Below are 25,211 nucleotides of genomic sequence, written 5' to 3'. Positions count from 1 at the left end.
GCTGAGTATATGGCAGCTACACAAGCTTGTAAAGAAGCAATATGGATGAAGAAACTTATGGAGGAGCTCGGGCACAAACACGAGAAGATTCTGGTGTATTGTGATAGTCAGAGTGCCTTGCATATTGCAAGAAATCCAGCGTTTCATTCAAGAACAAAACATATAGATGTTCAGTATCACTTTGTTCGCGAAGTGGTGGAAGATGGAAGTGTGGATTTTCAGAAGGTTCATACAAAGGAAAACCCAGCAGATGCTTTGACCAAACCAGTCAACACTGATAAGTATATATGGTGCAGATCCTCTTATGGCCTAGCAGAAACGTAAGCAGCATGAAGATGGCAAGTATTGAAAGGATAGAAGAATCACAAATGATGAAGTGTGAAGACTTGATTCAATCATCAAAGTCTTCAAGTGGGAGAATGTGAAGATAGGTGGAGGTGCCCACCTTGCCCACTTGACCAACTTGGCCACTTGGCCACTTGCCCACTTGACCAACTTGGCCACTTGCTCTTCCATGGATGCTTGCCTATAAATAGGCAAGCATCCAAGCATTATACATGCCAAGTGAAGAGAGAAATAAGATAGTATAAGAGAGAGTGAAGAGGGAAAGTAATCCCACTAAATTGTGAGGTATTTGTGAGAGAGTAAGTGAGGTGTTTTCTCCTAGTAATAGAGAGATTCTTAGTTGTTCTCCTATTATAGAGAGAGGTTGTAATTCCCACATTACTAGTAAAATCCTTCTATACTTGCCCGTGGACGTAGCCTAATTGGGTGAACCACGTAAATTCTCGTGTGTCTCATTTCTCATTTAAGCCTTTTATCTTGTCGGGTTTGCATGCCAGTATCCTAACAGCAGCTTCTCCAACCACACTGGAAATGTGTCACGTATCATGTTGCCTCCAAGATCCAAAACCTCTAGCTTTGAACAATTGGCTAAGGAGCTTGGCAACTTCCCTTCCACTCTATTGTCACTGATTTTAAGAGACAGCAGATTACTTGCTATCGCATAACTTGAAATGGAATCGAAGTTATTTCCTTGTAGATTCAGCACCGTGAGGGTAGGAACTTTTCCCAAACAATCAGGGATTTCCCTTCTAAGTTGGTTATGGGACATGTCAAGCAAAGAGAGTTGACTGCAATTGCATATAGCTTTTGGGAATGAACCGGGCAATTTATTGGCATGAAGATCAAGAGTAATAAGAGTATCTGAGTAGGGGAGGGAGATGGGATTGGAGAACTGGTCTAAAAAATCAAACTTGTTGCAAGAAAGGTTTACATATTTTAGACTCATGTTCCATATCCACTTAGGTATTTGACCACCGAGTTTGTTGTCTGAAAGGTCTAGAAATACTAGCGTCTCATGGTTCTTTATAAACTCTGGAAAGCTACCTGTTATGTTACAGGATGACATTCCCAAATTCTTTAACGTCATGGGAAAGGAAGAAACTCCATCTTCATTGTAGATTGGTGTGCTATGGTTTCCCTTGACAAAAGGAGGAATTTTTGGAAAATCAACAGGATTGCCGGAAAGGTATAACGTGCTGAGAGTTGTTTTCCGAATCCAACTGGGCACATAACCTTGAATTCTGTTGTTGGAAAGATCTAGAAGAGTCAAACTGTTTTGTGTTTTGAGGAAATTTGGAAATTCAGTGAAGTTGCAAGAGGGCAAATACAAAGTTGTGAGCTGGACATAAGCAAGGCTCCTGTTATCACTCTCAACTGACACACCAGAAATTGCAAGGAATTCTAAATTCCTCTGATTCTTGAAATCACCAAGCTTCAAGGGGCCAGAAAATTTGTTATATAGAAGATTAAGGTCTATAAGGCTGGGGAGCTTGAAGATTGACCTTGGTATTGATCCGCTCAAATTATTGTTACTCAACTCTATTATCACCAATGAAGAAGATCCATCTGAAAACTCATCTAGGTGGCCGCTTAATTGGTTTGAACTGAGATCTAAATTCTGCAAGGATGGAAGAGTAAATAGAGAAGAATATAGGATTCCTTTAAGCTGGTTATGCTGCAAGGAAAGGGATAAAAGGTTTGCAACTCCATCTCTTTGAAATGGAGGAATGGAACCGTCGAAACTATTAAATGAAAGATCCAGAGCTTCAAGTTGGGTGAGGTTTGCAAGTGATGGTGGGATAACTCCATAAAATTTGCACCTACTCAGGTCTAGTTCTTTCAAGGACTTGAGATTGCTGATTGACAGTGGGATGTTCCCAGAAAAGCTTGTGTTCCTGAGTGACAAGTATTGAATAGAACTATTCAATGAGAATTCTGGAAACTGTCCTGAAAGGAGTAAATTTTCAGAGAGACCAATGTACTGTAGTTTTGGCAATAGGAAAATGTTGTTTGGAAAACTCCCATTCAAGCCACAATATGATAGGTCAAGAGTTTCCAAGTTGAAGGAATTTGCTAAGAAACTGGGTGGAATGGAAGAGAGTTCAGAATTACAATCAAGATGGAGTTGAGAGAGAAAATGGAGTTTTGAGAGAGAGGAACAAAGAGGACCAGAAAGACCAGAGGCAGACAAACTCAAGACTCTAAGGTTGGGAAGCACATGGGAGATGACTTCACACCAATTGCTACCTTGTGCTGAAATGTTTACATTATCAAGATTGAGCTCTACTAGAAAACTGAGATTCTGGAAAAGCATTCCAAGGTTTGGCTTTTTGAGTGAAATAGAATCTCCATATTCACCATACGCAAAACTCAGGTCAAGTCGAGTGGCATGACCAACATCATTACATGTAACTCCTTCCCAAGAGCAACAATCTGTTTTCAGGTCCCACAACTCAGCTTTTGAAGATGATACTGGGAATTTAAGGTTCTCTTGCAGCTGTGCGAAGGCCGATCTCTGGTCATCGCGGCATCGGTGGTGGGCAGCTTTTGGTGCTGTTGACAGAGATGAAGCGATACTTGCTTGAAACGAAGAGAGTAGGAACAGGTAAAGAAACAAGAGTAAACGATGATGAAAATCTTTCATTTTTCCTGTAGGAGAAAGTTGTTACAAGTAGTTTTGATACTTGGTAATTTAGTTTCCTGATAATATATAGTAGAGAAAACTCTAGCTGGACAGTTCTTGGAAATTTCTATGGCTGTAAAGTCGCAAGACTCAAATTGATTGGATGCATAGTGTAGAAACAAGACAAACTTATACAAATTGAAGATATTGTTGATGGTTATTGCATGACTAAGAGAAAGTCAAGTTGGATCTGAAAGAATGTTATGGTTATTAGATTCTACAGCCTTCACTTGATTTCTAGACAAGTTCATGCAGTTGTAGGGTATAACTGTTGAAGAAGTCAAGTGAGAAAGACAGTGGAAGTAATGAAGGTGTAGAAGTTCTACAAGTTCTGTGGACGCAACTCACTAAAGGATAAGCCTTTGAGTATTCTGCAGCCAACAACAATGGACTCAGGTTGGTTGGATTCATTGATGAGGGGAAGAAATGCAGCTGAAATTAAATTGGAGATGTTGATGGCTATTGACAGGCTGAAGTAAGGACAGGACAGTTAATTTGGAGATGTTGATGGTTGTGGACCAGCTTGAAGGTCCAAGTTGAATAACATGTCCTTTAGGTTTGGTTTTAAAAAATAAAAGAAAAATCTAATAACCCGGTTATATCCATGATCAGTCAAATAAATTTATTTTATGTGAGTCAAATGAAAATAAAAATAGAAGGAATCATAATAAACAGATAAGATTTTACAAATATCATGATGTTACTCGTGGAAAAAAAATATTTATCCAAGAGGTAAAAAACAATGTTGTTTAATTTTCAGTTAATAAAATATGAAATAATAAAATATAATTAAAAATAAATAAATAAATCGATGTATGTCAATATAGCTACCCGCGATGATACCGGATATCATTAATTTGGGCCCTAATCTAAGAGGCGAGCAATCTAAGGTGAATTCACCAAATGTTTCTCGCATCCTGAATGTTCATAAGTTGGATTCAAGTAACTGAAAAAAGTATTCATTTAACCTGATAAAAAAACTAAAAAAAAATTCTTCCGATTTTTAAGGAATCTTTTGGATGTTGGAAGCTAATACCATTTTATATTTTTCTACTGCTTAAATTTTTTACACAAGTCCTTACAAAAAAAAAAGGTAAGCAATTCATCACCGAGATGATATATCAGTTTGATTTCTTTAATCTTTATATTCAAGAAGAACCCGGGTTAACCCGGGTTGACCCACAAAACCCGTGACCCGGTCATTTTTCCGGGTCAATTACCGGGTCGGGTTTTATAACTATGGCTGGAAGCACCATGCATAAAAAAACTACATAGCCCAGTCTCTAAGAAATGAAACAGTGAAGGAAGGTGAAGGAAGAAGTAGGAAAAAAAAATCACACAAAAACTTCATACTCATTTTCATTATTCACTTAAGTTTTTTTTTTCTATTTTAATTACATAGTGAAATAATTATAATATCGTTAAAAGTAAAAAAAATTAAAAATAGTATAAAGAATTTTTTTTTTATTATTATAATATATAAAGGATAATTTGATATTTTATCAAATATTAAAAAATAATAAAAAGTTAAAAAGACATCAAAACCACCAAAATACTTTTAAAAAAAAAATTTCAAAACTGGAGTAAAGAGGTTTTTTCTTCGTTTTTACAATGGGTTTTTCCTTATTACTCTATTGTTATTGTACTATCACATCACCTGAAGCATACTGAAACAATATTTAACGTGATTCGACAAATCATCTACATCCACGGGAAAGTTAATATTATTAAAAATAAAAAAAAATACAAAACAAATACATAAAAAAGAAGGATCATATCCACTCTAACTTAACTCTCAGCTCACATATATTGCTGCATATAGCAGCAGGGCTGCTGCCCATGGCAGCAGCTCCTTTTTCTCTTTTCTTCTCTTCACTTCATTTTTACACTCTCTACATGCTCTCAAGAAACATGCCTCTTTTATAGGCAAATATGATGAGCTCCTCCAGCACATTTTGTCAACATGGAGGGGACAATAAAGCCTTAAAACATGGTATAAATTATGTCATAATTCATGCTTCCACTTATACAAGTTGTAGTGGAGTAGTTACCACAATAATGGCAATTTCCTAACAGGTGGAGTTCACACAGAAAACAGACCTGCGAGAGAGGAACAAATAGGACTAGAAAGAGCAGAGTAAGCCATACTCAACACTCTTTAAGGTTAGGAAGTGCATGAGAGATGGCTTCACACCAGATACTACTGTGTGCTGACAGATCTACACAATCAAGATTGAGTTCTACTAGAAAACTCAGATTTTGGAAAAGCATCTCAAGGTTTGGCAGACTGAGTTGCTGTGTTTGATAAACTAGAGAGGACTCAGGTCAAGTTTCGTATATAACATGACCAACACCATTACATCAGACTCCCTCCCAAGAGCAACATTCTGTTTTCAGGTCCCACAACTCACCTTCTAAAGAAACATAGCCAAGAAAGTTTTCTTGCGCGGCAGATTTCTGGTGATCAAGACATTGGTGGTGGGATTTAGCTTGTGGTGGTGTTGATGATGACGAAGCAAGAATTGTTATCTGGTACAAGGTGAGTAATAAGAAAATCTCTAACGTGCCAACGAAGAACATTAATTGTAGACAAGGAATGGAAGTAGATTCAACTCCTTGGTAGAAGATCATATTCGACAAACGAAATGAAATCACTAGGAAACCCAACATGACTAGAGGCTTCTTCATAGCCTTAACAAAAGACTCCAGAAAATGACTACAGCAATATGCATGTTGCTTGCCAGTAGCACAGCAAAACTCATTCTTTATCTGGGTATGTACATAGTTAATATTGAGTGCGATTTGAAGAGTTCAATTATTCAAGCAGCAAGAACAAGCACTTTAATGGTTCCTTGACTATTTGCAGCTAGCATTGTAGGGCTATCACTCTTCCAACACACAGCACTAGTGAAGTATGATCCAGCATCATCGCCACCATTCTCCAAATCTACACTAAATCTATGCGAAGCTGCAGGCTTAGAGATAGCCTGCAATTTTTGTCAAAACTATATTATTAAAAAGGATTTTGAAGCCAAAGGAACCAGCTTATTCAAATGTTCTCTAACCTTGTGATACACAAACACTTCATTTGTTTCGCTGCCGCAAGCAATGTATTCACTATTCACCGCAAGACCCACAAAGTTTCTCTCATTCGTATGGCCTCTAAATGTACGCAGCTGAAAAAATAAAGGATCATGGTAAATTTGAAGCGCCATGGAAAGAAATCGAAAATGGTACCAAGTATCACAGATGCAATCACAATTCCAGAGAAAGCAATCAAAGGAGTTGTAATATATCAAGGACTGAATTCTTTTTTCTTGGAACGGGCCATAACTTACTGCTAGATTTTCCTTCACGTCCCATAAGCGCAATGTGCTGTCAGTAGATGCAGAAGCCAGTTCGTTACTGGATAGAAATTTCACATATGAAACAGTTTTCCGATGCCCGCTAAACACATAAAGTGGTTGGCAAATGTTTCTCAAGTCATAATAGTGAATACGATGATCAGCAGATCCCACCTGCAAGATACCAAGTATCATTTCTTAAACATGACTCCATCCAGGACTAATCTAATGTGTGCTATCCAGTTAGATTTTCAAACAAAAACAGGATGCATGCAAAGGCATTATAAAATTTTCTTGCATTCTCTCTGATTGGCAAGAAGAAAGAAGAGTTATATTTCTTTGCTTTAATGGAAAATATGATACTGGTGTAACTTTCTTGACCATAGACTCTGGAAGGAAAAAACTCGTGTAAAATTCTTTATATTTTTTTGTGTTAGCAAATTCATAAGAAACATGATTCATCTAGCAGGAATCATACAGAGACATACCGCCACATGAATGCTGGATCCAGGATTATACTTGACAGAACAGATATTTGCTTTCATATCAATGTTGAGAACACTTGCCTCTTGCTTTGTGCTCCAAATTTTCACCTATTAAACTCAGAATCGGATCTAAGCATGGATGCATAATGAAACCAATCATCAATTTATAAGCAATGAAAAAAATAGATCCTGGCTCTGTTCATATTTTGGTAAATGGCTGGATTGAAAGGCTTCTTGATAAATGGATGGTATCAAATTTTGCCCTGGAATTATGGTTCTTTCCAAGTACCTTGCAGTCATCGCTCCCAGATACAAGCATTGAAGGTTCATTCTGTGAAAAATCAACACTCCAAGCTCGCTTTTCGTGCTCCTCATACTCCATTATGCTCTGGTGAGAAAAAAGTCTTTGTTAAAATAATTTAACATCCCTGTCAGGAAAATTTAAGGAAATGAAAGTTTATGATTATGGGACATAAAGGCCGTTTGACAGAGCAAAGCTGAAATCATAAATTTGCATTCCAGCTTTGCAGGTTTCAGGCCTGAAAACAGACGCTTTGTGTAAGAAATTGGAGGGTAGGGCTACATCCAGAGTTTCCTGCACTGGTGTCAGTCTGTCATGAGCATATGGAACAGAACAACAAAAATGAAGTATCATGAAGTACCTGGCGAGTAGTTACATCCCACACTGTTACTATCCCCTCATAATCACTGCTAGCAATATGATTTTTCATATACTTGTTCCAGCTCACACAACTGAGTTTAGATCGCGTGGACATTTCGACAACAGGACAATGCACATCTTCCGGTTCATCCATGACCTAGAAAGAAATGATACAGAGACATGATTGTCATAATGGATACTGAATTGTAACTTGCTTCGCGATGATCATCAGCCCTGAGTTCTTCGAAAGACTGATAGATTAAGCACAGTAATCAAAACCAATATTCTTAATCATTTGATCAATTCAATCAATTTGATGAGATGTCTGCTAACGAGGAATTAAGCAGCTAAGGTGCATGATACTTAAGTTGGTAAGATAGTATAACACTCTTCCCACACTTACTTTGGAAAACTCAAAAATCTTAATGCGCCTAGAAACTCCAGCAGTAGCAAACAGTTCATCATCACGATCAAATTCTATACTGCAACACAATGTGATTTCATGATGATTAGGATAATTGATTGTAATAACATATAAGAGTTGGAAAGACAACCTGGGAAATGCAAGCTTTATGAACAAAGCAAAAAACATATGAAATCAAATGAATCTACTTGAAAATGACCGATCGAGACCAACTAACCTAGACACGATGTTAGCAGAGTGGAAAAGGTCACCTCGTCTAAGTTCAGCGACAACCCTCAATTGACTAACACAACAACCAACAAGAAGTCAGAAGGAACCAAAGCAGTTTTCAAATGTAATAGAGCAAATGAGTGGCCAGGTTTTTGAAAGAAAGTAAAGATTGATTGGAAATAACAATATTCAACATTGAGAAATTCATCCACCTGCATCGAGTGAAATTGGTTAGCACGGATTGGAAATCCTCAAGGCCTGGATTGTATCCTTCTCTATTTAAAGTATCTGTATCCCTCTCTTCCTCTTTACATGCTTGTCTAACCCAATTTCGACGCTTTTGCAAGTAACATTCTTGCAAAGCATTGAGCTGTAGCAAGAGAAGACAAATGAGAACCTATTTAGACACTAAATCAGATTGAATAGTTTGACTGCTGCTGCAAGAAATCAAATGATATAACCCCAAGTCTCCAGCAAGACCAGTACGTTGGAAACAGTGATGCTATCACACAATCACTCGAACAACAAGAGAGTGGCATATATGCAAGTTCAGAAGATCCTTACCTGTGCATGGACCCATTTCTTTTTAGATGCAATTGGTCCTGATTGAGTAACAAACTTAGAATTTGGATCATCAGCGAACATCCCAAGTTTCAGTGAGAATCTGTCATTTGCCCTGGACAACTCTATTAGTTTCTTCTCCACAGAATTTATGTCCTCCTCAATGTACTGGAGATCTGTTTGAATCTGCAAAAGGTACAAATGTCTGTTAATCTGCACGCTAATGAAACACCAGTAGGCACTCGAACTGGTACCAACGGGAATATGAGACTTTAAAACCCATCATGCCTAAGACACAAACAAAAAAAAAATTCAAGAACCTCATTGAGATCATCAAGCTTTTGCTTGCTGAGGCAATACAAGAAGTCAAGTAAAGTTCGCATATTTGTATCTGCTTCTTCTTGCTCCATCTTTCTCTTTTTCTCTGCAAGGAGGGCCATAAGGCCATCTACCACCGTAAATGACACTCCACAACCCTGTATACGAATACCATGAAAGAGTCATTCAAAAATACAGAGGACATATTAATGCCCACCAATGAATTTATCCAAGTAGGCAATCATTGAATCCCATCAATGAACCATCAAAATTACAATAACAAACCTGTTGTAATGCCTGGCGAATATGTTCATAAGGTGATGCAGTCTTGGCTACTTGACGAGCATAAGTTCTCTCCAGTAACTACATTCGTTCAATACTTATGAAGCTGTAAACAAGCTTGAACATTATATATGAACACAAAAGCTTTGTTTTCTAAGAAAGAAAGCACCCGAAACACCAGAAAAGATAAGGTAAAGATGAGCAAACCTTATTTAGCAAAACATTAGGAAAGATATGGTTGTAGGTGAGGTAATGAGCGCAACAAGGACAATCATTCTTAAATGAGTAGTAATGCACTTGTAACAGAAGTGATGTAGTCAGCTTGAGATAACAGGTTATTATTATGCGCAGTGTGCATCTGTAAATGAAAATTTGTACAGATTATATAAATAGTATATCAGATGTATTTATAGACCGATAAAATATATTTAGATCTAAAAAAAGATTTGATAACTTTATATTAAAATAATAATTTAAAAAATTATAATTTTTTAATCTAATCGTTAAATTAAGCTTATGATTTTACAAAAATTCTTGAAGATTATTTTTTTTTTATAATAACTTTTATAGCACCATGCAAATATTAGATTTTTAGGTATCTAAAATTTTTCCTTGAGCTCTTGGTTTGGGAAAAATTTTGTTTTTTATTTTTTAAAAATTTCATATAATATTTTAGATTTTATGGTTATTTTTTATATTTTTTTATTTTTAATTGAGATAGGGTTTTTGAGACTTCTCGAATATTATTTTTAAAGAAAATAGAATTGTAAATTTAGAGTTATATCTAGAGTCCTTTTCAATCATCAGATTTCTATGTTCTACGCAATCTTTAGCTTCCACGGGCATCAAGAAGCTGTCCACAAGAAGTGACGGAAGCATCCTTAATGATCTGCATGCAAATAGGAAACAAATCCTTGTCTAACTCCTCCGTTGGTGGTGGCATTTTGGAGTTAGTTGCCTCGGAGTTCAGGTGGGGACTAGTGCCCCTACTGAGCTCTCTCCTCCCATAATGAATAATAGCTAGAATAAGCTATCCTTGTCTATCTTTGTTTTCTTTCCTTAAAAAGAAAAGAACCAAATCTTGTGGTGTGAGTGAGTGATGTGAATGTGATCATATATAGGAAGAGTTGGTGGAGGGAGAGCTTGCTTTGGCATTTGGTAGTGGAAGAAGGAAGGAAAAGGGAGGAAGTCAAGGTGTTTGTTAGCTAGAGAGAGTAAAGAATGTTTGTGTAGTGAGGATGGAAACGCTCCATGTTGGGCAGGTGCTTTAGGTTGTGCACCGTGTTTCCAAAAAATTTGAAATTTTTTTTTTTGTTAAAATTAAGTGCGGTTTATATTTTTTAGATCGTTTTGATATATTAATATTAAAAATAATTTTTAAAAAATAAAAAAAATCATTGACATGCATTTCAACATGAAAAGTTATTTAAAAAACAACTGCTACCACACTGACAAACACGCTCTTTAGAGTCGTTAGATTAGCAATCAAAACGTAGAAAAGTTTATGGCAAAAGGATGTGGCTGGTGCTGCTTCTTTCTTTCTTCTTTTTTTTTAAAAAATGCAGTGGTGCATGCTTTTCTTGTCGAGAAAATTAAAACCCACTTGTCTTCCGTCGTGTTTTTTATATATATATATATATATATATATATATATATATATATATATAGATGGGGACATTAAGATTAAACTCTCCCCTTCTGGAAAAAAAGTTTCTGATAATGTTTTAATGTCTCTAGTACGGTTTCTGGCGGTAGTTGTCAATGGACCAATTAGATTGTTACTAGCAGACTGCCCGCGTGATGCCACGGGCTCGTCTAAGAATATTTTATTGTCTACGAATATTTCATCCATTTTTGAAAGATGCATGTTGAAGTACTCGAGAAACATGCCGTATCCTCGTCGGGAACAAGTGCTAAGCACAACCAGCTTTCTGTGTTGGCATTGGCAACGCTCTGTTGAAGATTATCAGACACGTTGTGTCCATTTCAATCGATGACCTCATTCTGGGGATGGAACTACTTAACAGACAGCGCACATCTCAAAAATTTTAAATGTTCATAGTTCCAGTTTAAGAATTCAAGAAGGATTCATACTAGATGGTTGAAAGGGTGGCCCATGATCATGGAGAAGCTTTAAATGTTCATCGTTCCAGTAAATCCAACAAGGATCCAGGAAAAGCACTTGGGCCAGGTTTCTGGATTGAAATTCTTTGCTATCACAGGCTATGCTATTTAAGCAGCTAATGGAGGACCATATGCATCAAGATTTGCTAGCTCTGTTGTGCAGGAAACACCGTTTCTAAAAATACAATTTTAAGATAGACTAACCAAGCTAAAAAAGTGATTCAATTTTCATTTATGGCTTGAAACATGTAAATTATGTAAATTTGTAATGTTTCTTTCTATGTGTACAATATCTCACTATCCATCACCTGAAATGTATACTGTTTCCTTGTTCTCCTTCAAATATTTTGCTTTGATGGAGGAGATGTTACAGATTTCTTTATACAATCAACAATACCTTCACAATCTGCTTGAGGAAGATCACAGCCAGTATCATCTTCAAAAGCATCCTCTGGATATGAATGTGGAGAGCGGAGATTTCCATGAGTTTGGCAGGCCTTCATGGTCTTACAATGTTCAGCCTCATCATCTCTGACGTTCAGAAATACATCGTACAAATTCTCTGGAAAGAAAAGGAATTTGACAAGAGAACACAAAAGTTCTGTCAGTGTCACTTTAATAGTTCAACTCCTATTTTTTCCCTTAATTCTCTTTACATTGAAAATTTTGACAACAGAGTCGGAGTTTATTCTTACCTATTTTTGGCCTACGAGAATGGGGAGCTCTGGAAGTTTGAAACTCATCTGGAAGTGATCAGAGTTGTTATCCCAATGTCTCACATAAGATGCAACCATTGTTTGTTAAATAAAAAAAACTTACCAAACAAGTACAAATCACCCTCGGTATAATATTTTACAGCAACCTCAGGTGCAGGCAATTTTTTCAAATCATCTACAAAGATTAGAAGCAAATACAATGTATCAGAATAAAGGTTGTTGATGTTGGACAAGATGAATCTATAAAGTTAAGCATATGATAGAAATCATTCATCAAACTGTTTTGCGTGCTGATAGATTTTTGGGGTGACCCATGACCTGAATACATATGCATAAATATTTTTGGTATCATCAAGCCGTTGGTTTAATAGCATCCAAGACGTCGTAACTCAGAAGTTATCAGTCAAATTATAGATGACTGCTAGTAATTAATTGTATCACATGAAAAATCATAAATGGTTGTCTTAAGGGTTAGCAATTCTGTTCACATAATTACACTAAAAAAAATAAGAAAAGGAAACGTGCACAGAATGAAAACATGAAGTGACAGTAGCCAAATGACAAACACAAGTGAAACAGAGGTAACGGAAATTGGTTTTTTCTCAACATCTATACTCACAGATGATGGATTTGCAAGCAACTACTCTAATATCATCAACCAACATATGAAACTCTTAACATACCTCCTCGGGCCTTGATAAATTTGTCATAAGTTGCAAATGCATGGCTCTCAACACATTCAGAGAAGTGATCTGAAAAAAATGATCAGGTTGAATTGATCAAATTCGACATTTTGAGATAACTGACTATGTGTAGGTTATTCTGCAAAAGACTCATCCATAAGACGATTTATTTTGGGAGCTTTTCCAATGGGATTAGAGCAATATAAAGGAATTGAGTTATCAAAATCACCAACTTGAGCTCAATATCAAAATACCAATTTGAGATAAATGACTGTAGATTTTCAGCAAGATAATTTATTTAGGGTGCTTTTCCTGTGGCTTGAAGCAACATGGGGGAAAAGAGTCAAAAAAACAATTAAAAGTGGCTATAAAATAAATCATGTTTATCTGTTTCAAACTAAAATAGAAACCAACAAACATGGAACTTTTTAGAGCTCTATGAGGTCAAATAATGCTTATGAGAGTTCCAAAAATATGTTCAAAATTGAAATTTTTAGACAGGCATACCTGGTTCATCATTTTGTTTCAGTTATGTTCTCATAAATTGATAAATTCTCATATCATTTAATCACTCAAGACTCAAGAGGATTGAATGAGTGGGAGGTTACAATGCAAGGAAGTTATTAACCAGAAAACCAGATGTGCGTACTTACATGCCATTCTTGGGCTCAATGCATACATAAAGACTGTCATGAAATAATAAGAGGTTGCTATAACTTGAGCAAGAAGCCGGTCAAACCACCAAGAATTACCACCCAATTCCTGCAGCCAAATCAAGATGCCATCAGAATCATGAGAATTATGCTATAGTATTTTGTATTTGGAGCCACTGAACCATATATAAATAACCCTAAGTGTCATGGGTTGAGTTTGCATATTCTGTATTTTATGACCAATCTACATTGGAAAAGGAGCACGTTTATCCATTTTCTTCCTCGATTTTCTTTCATCTATATTAAGTTTCCAGATCATCTCGTATTCAAATGCCATCCCATGCAATAAATGACAAATTGAAACAGTGAAACAGCATTTACTGGACTTGAGAACAGGACTGCTGACCATAATCAACAGAGAAAACATAAAAGAAAAAAAGTCCCACTAACAGAAATCAATAATAGAAACATGCAACCATTAAACTGCAAAAGATACTTACTTCCATGATAAGCAAGTGATGCATCTCATTCCAGCTCTCAGCAAAATGCACTTTGAGATAATCAGCTCTTCTCCACCAACCAAAACTCTCATACATGTGAAGAACAGATATAAAGGCTGCAATTGTTCAGAAATCAACAGTTACTATTAAATTCAATATTTGTACAGCATAATGAGAGCAATTCAAAGAACCCCAAAACCAAGTCAGCAAATTCAATTTTGACGAACTGCAATAATTTCTCATCGCATCATGGAAGTATGATATATACACTAATACAATGTGCAATGAAATTTTTCTCCTGTTGAAAGCATAATCACACCCAAAAGATCATTTTCTACATGACCATCCATATTCCAACCCATCAATAACCCCAGTTCTAAAATTTAATAACATAAGCCGTGTTTAGTTTGAAACTAATAAACCCTTATTGGGTTTTATCAAAATTGAAAGAGAAATCAATATATATTAGTAATACTGACCAAAATAAGGAACTCTAGCAATAGTTTCCAAAACAAAGAACCTAGCATAATCGCGGTCATGATAAAGAGTATCAAGAATTTTTATCACCGAATCCTGCCAATAAAAAACAATCAAGAAATGAAAAGCATAATCAATTACATACAAAAACCCCAATTTCCTTATGCTACAACCAAATTGGGACATTGAAATCAAGTATTAAATAGAAATCAACAAACCAGAAACCCTTGCAATTCAATGCAAGCAAATGAAAGTGAATCAGTAAATCATACAGTGAGAAAGACATTGACAGATTGTTCAAGCTTGATAGCCCAAGTCTCTAATCCACTAGGAGATGAAGATTGTGGTGAGCCATGGACAGGCTCATGAGTGAAAGTCTTGGGTTGAAATGATTCCTCAACAACAACTTTCTTCTCTTCATCTTCTCTCAAAATTGTTGCTTGAACTGTACACAACTTTCTATAAAAAAGATAAAAAACAAAAATTTTCATCAGTAATCTCAATCAATATTAGAAATTTGATGATGATTAATGTTCTTGATTAGCAACTAAAAACAACAAAAGCAAATACCTGGAAGGAAGAAAAGGGTGTGAAGTGGGGTTGCTGCTGTTGTTGCGTTTGAAAAGCAAAGGGTTTTGTGGGGTTTTAGTGAGATGTCTTCTGGTTTTAAAGGATGAGGAGATTGTGAATACAGTACATGAAGAAGAAGAGAGACCTGCTGCTGCCATTTTCTTATTATTTTTGAGAGATTAGCTGCTGAGAAGCTGTCTGAACATAAATGAGAACAAATTGCAGAAGTTGTTAGAAGAAGAAGAAAAGTGTGAGTTCGGTTGATTGATTCAAGGCAAGGAAATGGAAGCGGTCGTAATGGGTAGTGTCGTCGTTTATAGTTTGGCAAGCTGGGCGTTTTCTGTGGCCGAATCCATGGTATTGGTATATTCCTCAATTTGTCTTCGTCTTTGCTGCCTGCCGGATGGGACCGTACTTTAAATTAGGTTGACTAATTTGAAATGAGATTTTAAAAAAAAATATTATAAAGTCAAATTCAGTTTTTTTTTAACGTTTTAATTAGATGAGTTAATTCAAGAAATGACTGGTTTTGATCTTAATTGATGCAGGAGAGTTTTCAAGAAAAAAAATTAATTATTATTTTTTTATTTAATTTTAAAAATATTTTTTATTTTATTTAGTTTAGGAAATAAAATATTAAGATTGATAATTTTGTTTTTATAGTTTATTTAAAAAATTTATTTATTTTTTTATTTTTATTTATTTATGATGGTTCCTAGACTTATTTAAGGAGTTATAAATATCTTAAACAAAATATCATATTTGAATCTTTTCTTAAACAATAAAACTATGATTTATAGTTCATGCATTCTATCATATTTCAATTCATTAATATGTTTTCTCATATTATTATTTTACTTTTTATGTTTTTATTTTTTTTCATTAACTTTCACCTAATTTAACATGAAATTCAACTTAAATCAATTTCAAAATCCATGAGTAATCAATCAGATTAATAATTCGTTTAGTTAGGGTTTAATAACATTGTATTTTGTGTGTTATGTTTAGGATATGAATTTGAATATTTGTTTTATAATCTCAATATACTATATGTATTTTTATGTTTTTTTTTATTTATCCTATTTTTTTATTCAATTCAATGACAAAAGATTAAACAAATAAATTTATGATTTACTTTTTAAAATAATTTTCTTTAATAATATAATAGTATAGAGAAAAAATAGCATGAAGAGGATTATTGATTTTAAAATATGATAGTATAGGGAAAAGAAAAACTTGGAAAAATTATAAAAACACATAAAAAATCTGATATACTTCACCGTAAGTAAAATATAAATAAGAAGTCAGAAATTAAAAAAGATGAAGTTATTAAAAAAAAAAACTCAAAAACTTAGAATAATAATATAGAAAAGGAAGGGCCCTAGGCTGAGAGCTTAGTTGAAGCGCGTTTGGGCTTTGTCCAAGTGCACCTAAGGTCAAGTCCAGCCCGCTTATTTAAAAAAAAAAAAAAACAAATCCCATTTTCTTCACAATCCCTGCTATCATTTTCTCTGCGTTTTCTTACAGTGAGTTTGACATGAAACCGCCATAACCTTGTAAAGCAAGCTCAATCCTAGCTTCCAAGCATCATAATTGAAGGCAGAAACGCAGGGGGCGCTTCTTGTAATGCATCTTTTGTCAGCTTAGATCGTCAATATGATGCAAGAAAGAAGATCCATAAATCATTCTTCCAACCAGGTCATGAGTTGATCTGTCGACTGGGTTGGTTTTAGCAACATTCATTTTAGATGACCCATTTAATTTGATTTTTTTTAAATACGAATTATTGTTAATTAGCTTGGTCCATAAATCAAGTGCTTGTGTGTGCAATCTTCTGCATAAAAAATTATTGAAATAACTGGATTAATCGAAACAGAAAATACGAAAAGAGGCCATGTATATATCATTTCCTTCAAACAATGCTTCCCCTAAAATATGTACATTGCATCATATTGCATGCATACACATAACAGGGAAAGGCTCTAAATATTATGGCATTAATCTCTCCACAGTAACTCAACGCTGCTAATCTTTCCAGTTTATTGATCTTCTAAGCAAACATCTCTACTCCTCAATCAATGGAAGACTGGATCCTGCACACATGATGAACAAGAACAGATTAATTAATGTGAGAAGAAATTCAATCCACTTAACGAAAAAAGAAAAAGGAAAAGAGAGAAGTCAGTCGTTTACTTGTCACAGTCGATTTGGGGTAAGATGGGCACGGGGACAGGGACTTTGCACACATCAGGAAGTTCCTTAGCTCTGGTAGGATCAACCTTGTAAGCGAGAGATGCGCTCTTTAAGCATTTACAGAGGACCCTACGGTCTTGTGTGGTGGTAGCATGTTGACTCACCCATCCCACAGCCACGCAGCAAGAAAGAGACGGTGATGGGGCGGTGGTAGTCAAGAATGGGAGGCAGTTGAGCAACTTAGTCATGGCTTCTGTGCAAATGTCGTCAGCCACGCTTGTGCTTCCACTCCCAAAAGAAAGCGTTAGCCAAAAAGCAATCACAGCCACCACTATTTTCTTCTTCATCTCTCTTCACTCTCTAGACTACTGCTACTTACCTATATGATCAAGCTGCCTGTTTATAGTGCAGTAAGCTCACAGGAGAACACTATTCAGTGTGCATGGAGTTGCTTTTACACACTTTTTCTTTCTTTCTGGTTTTGGATTTGAGTGGAAAGTGGTTCGATTTTCAATTTCCAAAGCCTGATTAATTAACTAGTTGACAAGGTGTTTGATGCGTTTCAACTGCTTTAATACTTTTTACTTCTAATTTCCTCCAGCCATTTGCCTTTTAGGGTGTCATGGATTCTGGTTTTAATGTTGTTTGGATTTTACCTTTGAATGTGTATGTATGTTCTTTCAAATTTTCAAGCTGTTGTGTAACTGAAAATAGTTCAAACAATTATATTTTATAGGTGATTTATGGCAATCAGTTTCACTTATTTTGTTTTTATTATTACAATACATGGCATTGGAATATTTTAAATGGGATTTATTTCTTTGAGAAATTGGATGATCATCATCTCAAGAATAACTCTAATATTTCATAGATACCTATCACTTTGCATCGATCGGGGCATTTTCCATTATATATGTTTTTTTAAGTTTAATATTTTATAATGTAATTTTTTCTGATTTTCTAGTTTTGCTCAAAAGTATTTTTTATTTAAAAATATATTAAAAATTTTTTTTAATTTTTAATATTAGCACATTAAAATCATCAGAAATTAAACACTAAAAAGAATAATTCAATATTTTTTGAAGTAAAATATATTTTTGAAACATATTCAAACACAATTACATATACAAAAAAAATGGTAATGTAATTAACAAATATTATATTATAATTAATATGATTTTAAAAAATGTAAACAATATATGAGAACAAAAAAAAAATCACATCAACTCTTATTATAATTGGTATGATTTATGCTATTCAAAAAAATAAAAATCATATATAGAAATAAAAATATAAATTATGTACGAGTATATATTTTATTTGATCCCTCGATCATAAAAAACAAAACAAAAAACTGCATCAAAGGGTATTATATCATAATTTATTGATTCTGTACGACTTATTTCATCTTTTTTCCCACAATAAAGAATTGAGAATCTTTTTTATTTTATTTATTTCACAATGATTATCATAGAGTTGCTTCGGATTGCATGTTAATTTCTCAAGGGGGGTAAAAGCAAAGAAACAAAAGAATCTCAGGGGGGGAAGGAAAAAGATTGGAACCAGCAAATTCATTGAAAAGTATAGAAATTTTGAAGGTTCCAAAATGAAAATAGTCAACTGTTAAATTCTGTGTTCACTGGTTTTCTTCCATGGTGAATGAAGGGAGAAAAACAGTCAATATATATCTAATCTATGTAGCTTTCGTAAAAGAGTTTAGCACGATATGTACAAACACTACATGCCGTAAGGGTGAGAACAAAGCGATTGATTCATAGCAAAAAAAAAAGGACAAGATCCGGTATTTCTAGCAGCATACCTCAATTTTTTATACTGAATTTAGCTTTCGTAAACTTTGTAAGAATCGATTACTTATTGTGTCAAACTTTGCCAGCAGGTTCCTATACGTCTTCAAATCAAATGACCCCCACCCCAAGCTAAAATCCTTTGATCTCCACAGCAAAATCAGCCAGTTCTTTACATCACCTGCTCCATCAATGGCTGTAAGTGATCTCGCAGCTAAAATATAATACTCAGTTCTTTTTCTCCCCTGTTTTAAAGATGTTTCTTGGTGTCTAGTCTCTAGGTTTGTTTTTCTTGTCCAACTTGCTCTATGTCGGATCATCTTTGCTTGAACTGGTATTTTGTAATGAGATGATTTCTCCAATCTATCCTGTGTTATCTTGCAATAGCTTTGTTGACGCAGCGTATAGCGAAAAGACAGAGCTAGCTGGATTTTCGTATTTCTTAATCATTTCTATATCGATCTATTATTATTATTACAGAAAATTAAGATATGGTAATAGCCTTTTCGACGCAACGCGTAGTCAAAGGAAAGAACTAAGGTTTCTCACGCCAATGGCTACGCGTTATGTGTCATCTGTGAACAGTATAACAACCTGCTATGTTAATTTGAAGCTTTAAAGAATCTAAATACATTGGTAGTAATGATGAGGTTGAGTTTATAAAGTGTGTATCTGCACAAAATTTCCCCATTCTTACACATGATTCTGTCACAGCAACGTCACCATGTCCCCAAGTTTGGTGGCTGGGATAATGATAATGTTCCATACACTGCCTACTTCGACACTGCACGCAAGGAGAAATCCGGCAGGAGGATGAACCCAAATGATCCGGAGGAGAATCCAGAGGCCTTCATGCATGCTAGAGGGGTCATGGAAGATGATGTTGATTTCTCTTCTGGCGCCTATCAGGGAATTACTGCAGAACATCACAACATTGATCTGAGACTCAAAGGGCACAATGCACACGGGACAAGATCTTCAAATGATCATCAGAAGAGTGCAAGCCACAAGAGCATCACATCAGAATCAGGAAGTGAGAAGAGTAGTTCCGAGGGAAATAAAGCCTTGTCTTCATCAAGACATTCTAGACAGAGAAGTAGAAGCACTCATTCAACTAATCATGACGGTGTAAGCCTTCTTAATTCCTAGCCTAATAGCATATTGTAACTAACTTTTTTCTTTTTTGGAATTTTGTTGGGTTAGTACAAAAATCCTCCTCGCCTATTACTTAAAAATTATTGTGCATTTTCTAATTGTAATTATCAATACGTATTGTATAAGAGAAAGATAGACACAAGAAAAAAAAGAGAGAAATATGACAGAAAATTAGAAAAAATGATTTTTAAGGCAGAGAGAGAGATTTTTACTGTCACTTAAATTTAATTTTCTTGAGTTCAATGGGGATGACAGCATCAGAGGGCAGCATCGATTCCCAAATTTGGAGCATGGGATGACACAGATCCAAAGTCAGGTGAAGGTTTTACTGTGGTTTTCAACAGAGTGAAAGAGGAGAAACAAATTGCATCAAAGACATTTCCTTCTGTGCCAATCCAACCAGTAAATCGTCAAATTACTAGTCAAAGAAACCAAGGAAGTTCTTCCTCTCTATCAAAGGTAAGCACTGCGTATGATCAACTCCATACCAGATAACCTGTAAAATATTCTGCAGCATGCAGTACAAGCACCAGGCATTGAAGAAGTTTTATGCTGCCTTTTCTAAGATAATTTCAAATCTAAAAATCTTTTTAAAAAAACCCTTATGAACTTCAATGTTCTCCTCCAGATGCTTCCATTTTCTGTCTCGTTTACGCGAACAATTCTACTATCATGCAGTTCTGTTGCTGTTTCTTTCCGCGAGGGAATTGAGTGACTAGATGGCTACTTCCGCTTCTTGCAACCTTTGCTTAAGATCTGGAGATACTTCATTTGATGGCATGCAGCAATGGTTTCTCACAACAGTAGTTCCCTTTGTCCAAGGACTCTAGAAATTTGGTATTCTTTGTAGCTTTACATTAATATTGTTCCTTATTACTATGGAAAAAGAGAAGAAAAAAACAAGAATCTTGGTTTTTGCTCCTTGTATGAACTTCGATTACAGCTAGCTCTATTTTCTGCAGGTAAAATAGAATTTTTATCATGTCGTAAAGTGCTTTATCGCAATTTCCTTCATAGTTATTTTTTTGCACATTTTCTATGGGAATTTACGGTGATGATTTCTCTTTTCTTTTATTTTGATCGGCAAACTTTTTTTCTCTGCACTTAGATCCTTTTATGGTCAAATTAAAAATGAATTGCTTCTAATTTTTTAAGCATGGATAAACTAAAAGATAGGAGATCAAAATAAAAAATATGGAGAAACTATATGGTCACTTTGAAATTAACTCATTTTTAGTCTTTTTAGTTTTCAAAAAATTAATTTTCTTCCAAAAACTTTATTTTTTATTTTTCATTTTCTATTCGAGTAAGGAGTGAGAAATTTATTAAATTTCAATGATAAAAAAAAATTAGGTTAATATTGATTTCTACCATGAAAATAATCAGTTATAATGTCAACAACTTTCATTTAACTCTTTTTTTAAAATTTTTAAATTTTTAGAGACTAAATTTCGATTTAGGGAAGTTTTTGGATTTTCAATTGATTTTTTTAATTGAGTTAGTTAAAAATATAAAAAATTATTTAAGATCTTTAGAATATTTTTTGAGATATTTTTAAATAAAAAAGATTATTAATAAAAAAATAGATTTCGGGGTGTACAGCACCCTTGCCCCAATTAACCAGTGGGTCGCCGGATTCCAGACACGCAGGCTACATATCATTTGCAATTTTTTTTCAAAAAACACAAGGACGTCATGTTATCCACTTTTTAGTAAAAATAATTAAAAAGAAAAAAAAAACTAATTGCGTGAACTTTTTTATTATTAAGAACTAGACGTGTCGGGCCATCCGGGCACATTCTGCCAGGTTTTAACCATGAGTTTTGGACCTCCTCCTTCTCAAACGGTTTACACTCGTTAAGAAATGCTAACGTGCACGTGACTGTGCATGCTAATCCAGTGAGCTCCAACATTCTCGTTGCACTCATTTGTTGTGAATCAAATTCCGTCTACGCTTTCTACCTGAATAATCAAAGTTGTTTAAAATTATTTATTTTAGATTATATTAGTAGTTGTTTTTTAAAATATTTTTTGTGTTAAAATATTCAAAAACGATCCAAAATATATAAAAAAATTAAATTTAAAAAAAAGTTAAATTTTTTTTAGAAATGCAGGTACAACTGTTTCCAAACACTTTCTAAAACTGTGAATCATGTTCTTCAAAAATTTTAAATTTTTTTATTTAAAATAAAAAAAAACTTACATGTATTTAGATTAATTTTTACATGTTTGATATAATTTTTTTAAAAAAATTTTAATTTAAATATTTCTAAATAAAAAATATTTTAAACTGTTATTTTTATCATAATCTCAAACTGGACTTAATTTTTTTGTTCTTGCCAATACTACCTTGACTTTTATTCCTATCATTCCTTTGTAACCTTTATTGTTCATCAATCTGAGAAATTATTATCTGAACGTATTTTTTAAAAAAAATAGAAAATAACACTTAAATTCTTAGCATATGTTATAGATTTTTTTTTTGGGGGGTTAACTATAAAAATACTAGCTATCAATATGTTACCATTACATATTAATCTTACCCTTAATGTTATGTAAGGTTTTCAATTCTAGTCTCTTCCATGTACTATATACACCCATATCCATCAACAAAAATCATTGAAACACGCGTGCAAAAGCTCTTGAATTTGATAAAAAAAAAAAGAATTTAATCTTTTGGAAAGTATTTTGAAAATATAAGTTAGCAGTTAAAATATAAACAAAAGGAAAGGGAAAATCTGAATTAATCTCATTCAAACTCAAAATTAAAAACAAATTAAATTGAAATTTTCAGGTTTTAATTTTTTTTCAATAATCTTTTGCTATCATCAATCATGTTTCATCCCACACTAAATTAATAGACCTTTAAATTCTGAAGTTGCCATATAGGCGTTGAAGGGAATATTTTAATTTATAGTTAATTAATCCATTTTATTTTATTTTTAATTAGCTCCTCCTAATTTCAAGCGCGACGTACGGGTGATTAAGAGCGTGTTTGGCATAGCGGTTGCTTTTCAAATAGCTTTTCATGCCGAAATACATGCCAATGATGTTTTTTTATTTTTTAAAAATTATTTTTTGACTCAGCACATCAAAACGATGCGCATTTGAAAAGCAATGCCAAACATTAATTGTATATGCGATGGTTAACATGCTAATCCGAATGAGCTTCAACATTAATTCATTCTCGTTCTACTCATATATATTGTGGAGCAAATCCACCCTTGCAAGTCGTGTTATTCTTGCCAAGACTACATGGCTATGCCTATTTATTCCATATTGCATTAATCCTTGGGGTTCCTCAATCAATTTATGACTATATATTGACAAATTAATGAGTGTCCAAACACATAACTTTTTTTGCTTATTGAGAGAGATATAAACTCTTAAATTGTGTTTTTAAGAATTATCTAAAAAAGCTAAAAATAAAAAATAATTAATGGTAATACAAAAACATATTAAGGAGAAAATACATTGCAAAGCTAATCTTTCGTAAAATATAATGTTATAAAGGTGATGTCATTTTTCATTATCAAGCATAACTAATCTCTTACATGAATATTTGAAATCATTATATATTTTAAGATTTTTAGTTTTTTTTAATCATTGGATGATGATTCTTAATTTTTCTTAATATTACTTTTACCCCCTCTTAATTTTGGAGAGTTTCTAGACAATATCATGGCGTGACAAGTTAACTTATGTTATGGATTTTTTGGGTTATCTCGAAGAATACTTTATATATAAAATTTTATTTATTGAAATATTTATATATATAAAAAAGAGAGAGCAAGAAAGACAGTAGGCCACAAAGATCATAATATTATCGAACAATATCACCATAAATTTCAAAACCAAAGATATTTTATATAAAAAGAGACTGTATTATTTCAATAATTTTGTTAATTAATTTATTTATTTATTACATATTGTGTTGTTTATAAAATTGCTTGGACTTCTGTAATGAGTTAGGAAAGGCTCTAAGATATCTAGGCACCATGCCTCCATGCAGTTTATTCCCTTACTATTAAGCAGACATCTCAATTTACTCCTCATCAGCAGCTTTTATCCTGCCCATCACAGAGAAAATAGATCAATATATTAGCAGCCAGGCATAGATCATGAAAATTAAATTAAGCATTTAAAAGTAAATCCCTGGAATATTTAAAGAAGCAAAATAAATGAATAAATAAATAAAGAGAAATAATATCAATGTTTACTTGTCACAGTCTATATTATCAGGTACGAGCGGCACCGGGAGCTGGACCTTGCACCGGCGAGGGAGTGCTTTGGCTGTATCCAGGATAACGCCCTTGTGCTTCAAATCTTCCACCTTTAAACATTTACAGAGTTCCCTTTTGTCTTCCCTGTTGATAGCATGCTGACTTAACCATTTTAGAGATTTACAACAATTAGCATCCGGTGATGAGACACTACCCAGCAAGAACGGGGCGCAGTTAAGCAATCCAGGCAAGCCGGTGCATGCATCGCCGCCGTGGACAGAGTTTGCCGTCGCAAGCAAAATCACTGCCCAGAAAACAGAACACAACGCCATCTTTCTTTGTTCAGAGAAAGGAGCTAATTGCCTTTATGAACTTTGGTTGGCTGGACTTGATGCTTTGCCTCTTTCTCAGGCATACGTACCCTCTGTGTTTTTATACTACTGTCTGCTACCATCGAGCAGAACCGGGAATGATATATTAATTTTATTGTCTGTAGCTTTTTATCATTTATTTCTTTAAATATATCTTTAAAAGTCACAAGATCACAATACAAAAATAAAACAAAATCATTAAATAGATCATCAGATTAATTAATTATTGTTATCTCATAATCATTCATACATGTAGATATTTTATAATAAATTGTGTTATTTAATTAATAGAAGTACTTTGATCATCCACTCCACTGATTGTGGTGCATCCTCTACGGCCTTCCTTTTTTTTTTTTTTTTTTTTTTTTATGATTGTTATCATCTAAATTCATTAGAATATTTTGTTTAACACTATTATTACTCCATGG

General features: G+C 34.1%; 5 protein-coding genes across 6 annotated transcripts; 1 reads left to right on the top strand and 4 right to left on the bottom strand.

Annotated features, from left to right (window-relative positions):
• Window positions 1–632: 632 nt before the first annotated feature.
• Window positions 633–3,328, bottom strand: LOC140954213 (receptor-like protein 6). Its single transcript, XM_073407763.1, has one exon. It carries the CDS (start codon window positions 2,987–2,989, stop codon window positions 818–820), a length of 2,172 nt encoding a protein of 723 aa, XP_073263864.1. The 5' UTR covers window positions 2,990–3,328; the 3' UTR covers window positions 633–817.
• A 1,417-nt stretch (window positions 3,329–4,745) lies between these two features.
• Window positions 4,746–9,542, bottom strand: LOC118049256 (E3 ubiquitin-protein ligase COP1-like). The gene is made up of 12 exons (XM_035059206.2): window positions 9,317–9,542; window positions 9,034–9,189; window positions 8,717–8,899; window positions 8,365–8,522; window positions 8,160–8,225; window positions 7,922–8,000; window positions 7,520–7,675; window positions 7,147–7,245; window positions 6,861–6,965; window positions 6,367–6,546; window positions 6,094–6,204; window positions 4,746–6,015 (listed from the first exon to the last, which is right to left on the bottom strand). The coding sequence occupies exons 2-12, from the start codon at window positions 9,151–9,153 to the stop codon at window positions 5,848–5,850; spliced, it is 1,425 nt and encodes a 474-aa protein (XP_034915097.2). The 5' UTR covers window positions 9,154–9,189; window positions 9,317–9,542; the 3' UTR covers window positions 4,746–5,847.
• A 2,104-nt stretch (window positions 9,543–11,646) lies between these two features.
• Window positions 11,647–15,415, bottom strand: LOC118049387 (ubiquinol oxidase 4, chloroplastic/chromoplastic). Its single transcript, XM_035059380.2, has 9 exons — window positions 15,037–15,415; window positions 14,739–14,925; window positions 14,469–14,562; window positions 13,990–14,105; window positions 13,490–13,598; window positions 12,837–12,905; window positions 12,257–12,328; window positions 12,133–12,180; window positions 11,647–11,999 (listed from the first exon to the last, which is right to left on the bottom strand). The coding sequence occupies exons 1-9, from the start codon at window positions 15,192–15,194 to the stop codon at window positions 11,776–11,778; spliced, it is 1,077 nt and encodes a 358-aa protein (XP_034915271.1). The 5' UTR covers window positions 15,195–15,415; the 3' UTR covers window positions 11,647–11,775.
• Window positions 15,416–19,057: 3,642 nt separating this feature from the next.
• On the top strand, window positions 19,058–21,143 carry LOC118049386 (RPM1-interacting protein 4). 2 transcript variants are annotated; one of them, XM_035059379.2, is made up of 4 exons: window positions 19,058–19,232; window positions 19,749–20,162; window positions 20,445–20,648; window positions 20,868–21,143. In XM_035059379.2, exons 1-4 carry the CDS (start codon window positions 19,227–19,229, stop codon window positions 20,898–20,900), a joined length of 657 nt encoding a protein of 218 aa, XP_034915270.1. In that variant the 5' UTR covers window positions 19,058–19,226; the 3' UTR covers window positions 20,901–21,143. The 2 variants fall into 2 exon arrangements, with proteins under 2 accessions (XP_034915270.1, XP_034915269.1); XM_035059378.2 differs by lacking the exon at window positions 19,058–19,232 and having other exon boundaries at window positions 19,647–20,162.
• Window positions 21,144–24,234: 3,091 nt separating this feature from the next.
• On the bottom strand, window positions 24,235–24,744 carry LOC118049254 (non-specific lipid-transfer protein 1). Its single transcript, XM_035059203.1, has 2 exons — window positions 24,410–24,744; window positions 24,235–24,259 (listed from the first exon to the last, which is right to left on the bottom strand). Exons 1-2 carry the CDS (start codon window positions 24,742–24,744, stop codon window positions 24,235–24,237), a joined length of 360 nt encoding a protein of 119 aa, XP_034915094.1.
• Between the last annotated feature and the right edge of the window lie 467 nt (window positions 24,745–25,211).

This window comes from Populus alba, chromosome 2 (assembly GCF_005239225.2).
Source record: "Populus alba chromosome 2, ASM523922v2, whole genome shotgun sequence".
NCBI classification, from domain to species: domain Eukaryota; kingdom Viridiplantae; phylum Streptophyta; class Magnoliopsida; order Malpighiales; family Salicaceae; genus Populus; species Populus alba.
This window is presented reverse-complemented; position numbering and strand designations above follow the sequence as displayed.

Bases quoted from the DNA above. Each gene is read 5' to 3' on its own strand.
- LOC140954213 (XM_073407763.1), bottom strand. From the start codon at position 2,989: ATGAAAGATTTTCATCATCGTTTACTCTTGTTTCTTTACCTGTTCCTA.
- LOC118049256 (XM_035059206.2), bottom strand. From the start codon at position 9,153: ATGGCCCTCCTTGCAGAGAAAAAGAGAAAGATGGAGCAAGAAGAAGCA. The intron at 8,226-8,364 runs GTGGATGAATTT...TTGTTGTGTTAG, and splicing joins ACCAATTTCACTCGATGCAG to TCAATTGAGGGTTGTCGCTG. The intron at 6,016-6,093 runs GTTAGAGAACAT...CAAAAATTGCAG, and splicing joins AAGTGTTTGTGTATCACAAG to GCTATCTCTAAGCCTGCAGC.
- LOC118049387 (XM_035059380.2), bottom strand. From the start codon at position 15,194: ATGGCAGCAGCAGGTCTCTCTTCTTCTTCATGTACTGTATTCACAATC. The intron at 13,599-13,989 runs GTAAGTATCTTT...ATTTGGCTGCAG, and splicing joins ATCACTTGCTTATCATGGAA to GAATTGGGTGGTAATTCTTG. The intron at 12,329-12,836 runs GTATGTTAAGAG...TAATCTTTGTAG, and splicing joins ATTTATCAAGGCCCGAGGAG to ATGATTTGAAAAAATTGCCT.
- LOC118049386 (XM_035059378.2), top strand. From the start codon at position 19,734: ATGATTCTGTCACAGCAACGTCACCATGTCCCCAAGTTTGGTGGCTGG. The intron at 20,163-20,444 runs GTAAGCCTTCTT...TGGGGATGACAG, and splicing joins ATTCAACTAATCATGACGGT to CATCAGAGGGCAGCATCGAT. The intron at 20,649-20,867 runs GTAAGCACTGCG...ACTATCATGCAG, and splicing joins GTTCTTCCTCTCTATCAAAG to TTCTGTTGCTGTTTCTTTCC.
- LOC118049254 (XM_035059203.1), bottom strand. From the start codon at position 24,744: ATGGCGTTGTGTTCTGTTTTCTGGGCAGTGATTTTGCTTGCGACGGCA. The intron at 24,260-24,409 runs GTAAACATTGAT...TGTGATGGGCAG, and splicing joins GATAATATAGACTGTGACAA to GATAAAAGCTGCTGATGAGG.